Genomic DNA, 5,995 nt, shown 5'->3' with positions numbered 1-5,995 from the left:
TTGATAAACGATAAAATGGTACGGTATACCATAATATATAATTATGAACGACAATCGACTTCAGTATTTTTGTCCTGCAAAACCCGTATATTTTCTTTATCTTCCCATTAAAGTATGTTGAAATCTACCAACTAGTCTTGCAAATAATCGCATTTTATACAATAAGCTTATGCTATGTCAGAGTTTAGACGTGAATTATAGTGATGAGTAAACTTCAGTAGTTGACAATAACATTTGACATTACACACACACACACACACACACACACACACACACACACACACACACACACACAAGCTGTATTGACGAGTGAATCACTCAATATTTAAACATTTTATTTGGAATAGTTAAAAAACAAAGAGAATATGAATAATATATGATAATATGATACTGCAGCTGATGTTTTACATACCATCAAAGGAAGATAGAGTAAGCACGATTTTTGTTGAAATGGAATGGTAATTTTTGAATAATTTGGCAATGCTAAATTCTGAACGTTTACTCTGCTTATAAATTTATATCTTACAAATAAGTAAATATGTAAACTGATACATAACAAATATTCTATTAATAAACCCTTGACAACCACAATGTCGTACTGTTACATGCCTCGTATATCGAACGTCGCGAGCTCCATGATTGGATTCAGTGGTAACTCGTTGATGACGTCGCGGGCCGCATAGTCATCATTGGACTGAAAGAAAAACGCAACTATTTTCAACTTGACAACTTTGTCATTAAAATACTGAAATTAAATGTTTTTGGGTAGGAAATCATGTTTGTAAGAATTTTGCACACACACAAAATGATAAACCGCATAACAGTGATTTCAATATATCAATGCGCCATTCGATGATAAAAATTGTTCTATGTTTTAAGGGATTGTCTTTTAAGGTGGAAATAAAGCATTTGACTATCATTTGCCAATAAACCTAAATATATGGAGTGAAATCTGTGTAGAGAGACATATTATAAAAACAGCCGAATTGCCCTCCTTACGTCGGGCGAATAGTAACCTCCCCCAGGGTGCATAGTCCTATGTTTGGACTATAATACACAAAATTACTGTATCAAACATACTGAGAATACATGAAGGGTCACGGTTGCCCGAATTTTCCAGCACTCAATCTATAAATAAAGTATTTTTTATGGCGCGCTGCAAATTTCTTGCATGCAAGGTATTCAAAGGGTTCAGCACCCAATAGGGCTTTTTTTCAAGTAGATGTGGTCCCATACAATGTTCTTGTAAAAGAAAATCATATCATTAACGATTGCAATTGTGCTTGCCAGAATGTTGATTTATACAACTTCGCTAGCCAGGGTGTTTACTCGGGCAGGGACCCTCCACTGGTCAGGGGGACAATGCTATGCCGACCTAATCAATGATAATCCATACACACTGAAGGCCTAGTTCAATTTCTGAATACTACTCTGCTTTTTGTAGACCCGGATCAAATATGTTGAAAAAGTTGTGGACATCCTAGGATATCTCCCACAATCATCAAGGCGGCGTAATCCGATGTAATTTACAGTTTGGCCAGTTACTGTCCCTCGCACAGTTTCTTAAAATTCTCCTGCGATTCTTTGACAGCATCACATTCGCGTATTTTTCGCTTCAGCTTGTCAGCTCTTGTTCTGGCTGGGCTGTAATTATTCAAAGCACCCAGGATTGCATCTGTCCATTGTTTAACATCATCATCATCAAACTCTTCATTGACTCCAACATCAACGACAATGAGCTGTGCGATGTCAGGAAACTGCTCTTGAAGGAATTCTGCAAGTCCAGAATTCTTTGTAACGAGGACTGGGATTCCTGTTGCAATGGCCTCAAATCCAACCAAACCAAATGGTTCACTTCTCGATGCCATAACACACAGGTGACTTTGTTTCAGGTCGGTACGTATGTCATCTTGGCTACCATAAGGATACAGGCTAATTGTTAAGTCCTTACATTTTACGTGTTTCTTTAAAGCTTCCTTGGTTTTCTTGCCTTCACCTTCAGGCACTCCACGTATAATCCAATGGGGGACAGGTTGACGCATTTTTTTGAATAGCTCTGCCACTTCACTCATTGCTCGTGCAACAAGGTCATAGCCCTTAAGTTTCTCTACTCCAGTAATGCGACCAAATGTAATCACTTGCTTTGTTTTAGTAGATTCTGCATCAGTGAACTTGACATCAAAGAATTCTTTATCTGGCACTGGAATAAACTCATGATGTTTCCTCTTCATTGCTTCATCTACACGGAATTTGTTCTTGAAATGCTCAAACATTCGAGGGCCGACAGAAAAAATAAGGTCTGCTTTCTTTGCTGCCTCTAAGGCTCGCGCTTCTCTCTTCTGGACACGCTCTGGGCTCCAACTTTCTTTGTATACTTCAATATTTTCAGAAATGACATGATTGAACAAGAACAGCTTGGCAGATGGAAAGACATTCTCTTTCAAATCAACAGCAGCATCATTTGTGATTGGAATATGACCGATAATAACAGCTAGATTTTTCACTTCTCTTTTTAGATCTGGATAAAAGGTTTCATGACAGAGCAGCCAGTCTAACTTAGGAACTCGGTCGTCAAGGCCATCTTTGACTTTTGGAAGGATGAGATTAATGTTTTTTCATGGGCATCAGCCTTGTCTTGATCAGAAGCTGTAAGTGCCAGGCAGTGCACATCTAATTCAGCCTCCACAGCCAGACTAGCTAGCTGCCGGTTAATTGTAGATATGCCACCTTTAGCTGTGCCCCACTCATCATTGACTAGCAAGATGCTTCTTCTGTAAAACAAAATTAACATATATGATGTGAAATAAACGTGTTCATTAAATTCTTCCAAAACTTGCAAGAGTTCTATTAAATTAAATATGTTCATGTGACAGGTGGCTCAAATTGATCACATCAATGTTTTACCAGAACTGTCATTCTTTTTTACTATTTTCACCAATTTCACTTATACACTTATTATACGAGAAAGTATATCGTCTTTCTAGGGCTACAATAGAATGATTGTAGTCACAGCATACAAAATAGCTACTTCCCTCTATATCAATATCGTGCATTATGGGACCGTATTTACTTGCTCAGTGTACGAAGAAGAAAAGTAGTATATTAAATTGCCTCATATGTACCTTTGAGCCATGCCTTCAGAGTGTTACAACAGCCTCTTCAAACAGCCTCTTGATGGAAAATTTGACAAAAATACCTGAAGAAATAAATAGAAATATAAAAATTGAAGAAGAAAAAACTGTGAAAACGTTCACTTAAAAACATGCATGCGTACACATACAACAACAGCATGCAGAAACGAGTGAGTCCGACACATTTTCTTGACGTCACCTTCAAAAACAATGCCTGATTGTCTCCTGAGCATTTGATTCCAATCTCTAAATGAAAACAAATTACAATCTGACATGTGAATGACACAATAGATATTCAATGACTTGTGCTTGCTACAAGATGCAACTCAGTCTCACCATTAATGCAACTGTTAAAACGTTCCAGAATAAAGCATTATCCGACTCGCGAGTTTCTTGGTAATGTACACAACGATAGAGACTCATTGCAAGGGAAGCAATAAGCTCAGAAATTACAGGCAATTGAAAACAATTTACAGGCAATTGAAAACAACAAGTTCTTTTCTCATCAATGGAGTTGCGTTTTCCAATAATATAAGTTTTTGTACATTTTAAGTTCAAATGATAAGCTGCCATGAAATATATCACAAACACTATGTTTCCTCTAGCAGCTGCAGGTAAAGACATATTGACAACATTTGTTTTATGCAACATTTGGTCTTGTTCTTGCAGAAATGAAGTGAAAATGCTTCCGTGTTTCAGTATACAATGTATATCGCAGTAGTCTGTATTTTAAAACTTTTGCCAAAAGTTTGGAACTTCATCGAAATTGTTATGATAAACATCATGAATAGAACGGTATTCACCATAGATTTATTAGAAAAATCATTAAGAATACAAAATTAATATGAAAATCGCTGAAATGAAAATACTAAATTTCTTTGACGGCTGTCGTCATTGTAGCACATCCTTCACAAAGTAAGTGTAATTGCCTACGGTCAAATTTGACCATGTCAATTCAGATATCTGTCCCTACTTTCGAACCACCAACTGACCACCCGCTGCTGTTGTAAGAAGGCCGTCGCGGTTCCATGTTGAAAGCAGAGGTCCCGTCGGAAATCGCACCGAAAAAAGCACAGAAGATCGTTTTTGACACAAAGAGGGTAGCATGGCAATATGAATACGGAGATATATTGGAAGCCATCGATGCTGGTTTATTGTTAACGTGGTTTGAGGCCACACAGAGCTAAATAAACAAGCAAGACGCGTTTGAGTCAAAGGTCTCGACGCTGAATTTTCTCAAATTTTCAACATCAAAAAGAACCATTGTCTCACTTATTCTTGAGTAAATATCTAAGCCAGTATCGCTGTTACTTTCAAATGATTCACTGAGGAAGTGACATGCGCGTCAATAAAAGGTAAAAAAGGGAATTTTCAATCATAATATTGATCTGCACTACCTTGGTGAGAGTCCAACCCTGGTAAATGGTTAGTTGATTGTGTGGCAGATTAGACTCGGGGAATCCCCTTGTCTCTGTTACCCAAACTGCTCTGCGGGCGCTCTCTTTCGGCCGCCGCCACTACGAATCCCTCCATCTTATCTTCACCTTTCCCCTCATGAATTATTCAATAGCCCATGTACGCCTAGACGGGGTTGGTCTCACTTTTTGCAAAGGAACGTAACATGGGCGTCCAAACCAGAATCTTTTTTCAAAGGACAGGTGTCTGGTTCCGATTCTGATACCTCTAGCAGAGTTAGCATCAAGCCTAAGCATTTCTGAAGATACCAGACAAAATCAGCAATTCTTAAAATGCTCAGAAAGGGAATCTGTTTCCAGCCCTTTAAAAAAGACAAGAATAAATCAGCATTTGATGATGGAAAAGTTAGCATGAAGAATTTAGAATCAGAATCACTATAAAATGTCATACAAAACTTATTCTCATACTCCCAACATCAGTTTCGGCATCAGGTCGATCGAGCACTGCTGATTATACGTGACCATGTGATTGGCAACAAAATCTGTACTTTCCAATACTGTATTTTTAAAATTTTTTTTTTAATTCTCAGAAAGGGAATCTGTTATCGAATCTCTCCAGCAATTGATATATTTATATGAAATAGTTATTAAAATGTTCACCTAAAAACACATGTCATTTCTCCTGCTTTAAACTCTAAAAGTTGCTTGATGGTTTTTTTCTTTTTTAAGGGCTATAATATTTAATCAGGTGTAAATGGTGAATTAATTATAAGGCAAGCCTATGACAACGGCTTTCTGTGGTGGCAAAGGATATTCACCCCGCTTCGGGCGAATAAAATTTTAAATCGCCCCGCCACGGGACGGAATACCCTTGAGCACAGTTAGTTGTCTGTGCTGCAACAGTCATATCATAGTTCAATAGAGTCATCAATATGCAGACCATCTTGAATACAACACGGCAACAATGCAAGAGCCCTAGTCATTGCATCAAAGTCAGCTTTTTAAAAGTTAAACCTTCCGAGAGGACTCTGTCTTATTGGTGAACATGTAAGAACACGACAAAGAATCGTGGTCGGACTCAAAAGTATTCAAGCCGGTTCTGACATTATCAATAGGAGTGGAAAACAAAACCAAGTCTAAAAATGATAATTGCAAGTAGGATGATAATTACATTGATATAAATCACCAGAATTTAAAATGTCATCAATTAAATGTGAATGCAAAGTATCCAATGAGTGATCCAGACCAGCTGGGTCAATTTCTGTCCAGTAAATATCAGGTAAGTTAAAATCGCCGATGATTAACAGTTTGCTGCATGTACGAGTAGCAGTCATTAACGGGAGTTTTGCTCAAGCTGAGAGCTCGCAGGTATGCCAGCCGTGGTGCGCAGTAACAGTGATAACTCTGACTCTGGTGTAGTTAAGAAGAGTTTGGGTCATACTGAGGACG

General features: G+C 37.9%; 1 protein-coding gene across 1 annotated transcript; it reads right to left on the bottom strand.

The window, feature by feature from the left end:
* Positions 1-390: 390 nt before the first annotated feature.
* On the bottom strand, positions 391-4,745 carry LOC139117937 (mannosylfructose-phosphate synthase-like). Its single transcript, XM_070681176.1, has 3 exons — positions 4,529-4,745; positions 3,123-3,196; positions 391-2,771 (listed from the first exon to the last, which is right to left on the bottom strand). Exon 3 carries the CDS (start codon positions 2,271-2,273, stop codon positions 1,542-1,544), a length of 732 nt encoding a protein of 243 aa, XP_070537277.1. The 5' UTR covers positions 2,274-2,771; positions 3,123-3,196; positions 4,529-4,745; the 3' UTR covers positions 391-1,541.
* Positions 4,746-5,995: the final 1,250 nt, after the last annotated feature.

This window comes from Ptychodera flava, chromosome 18, assembly GCF_041260155.1.
Source record: "Ptychodera flava strain L36383 chromosome 18, AS_Pfla_20210202, whole genome shotgun sequence".
In the NCBI taxonomy this organism is placed as follows: Eukaryota; Metazoa; Hemichordata; class Enteropneusta; family Ptychoderidae; genus Ptychodera; species Ptychodera flava.
This window is presented reverse-complemented; position numbering and strand designations above follow the sequence as displayed.

Bases quoted from the DNA above. Each gene is read 5' to 3' on its own strand.
- LOC139117937 (XM_070681176.1), bottom strand. From the start codon at position 2,273: ATGTTTGAGCATTTCAAGAACAAATTCCGTGTAGATGAAGCAATGAAG.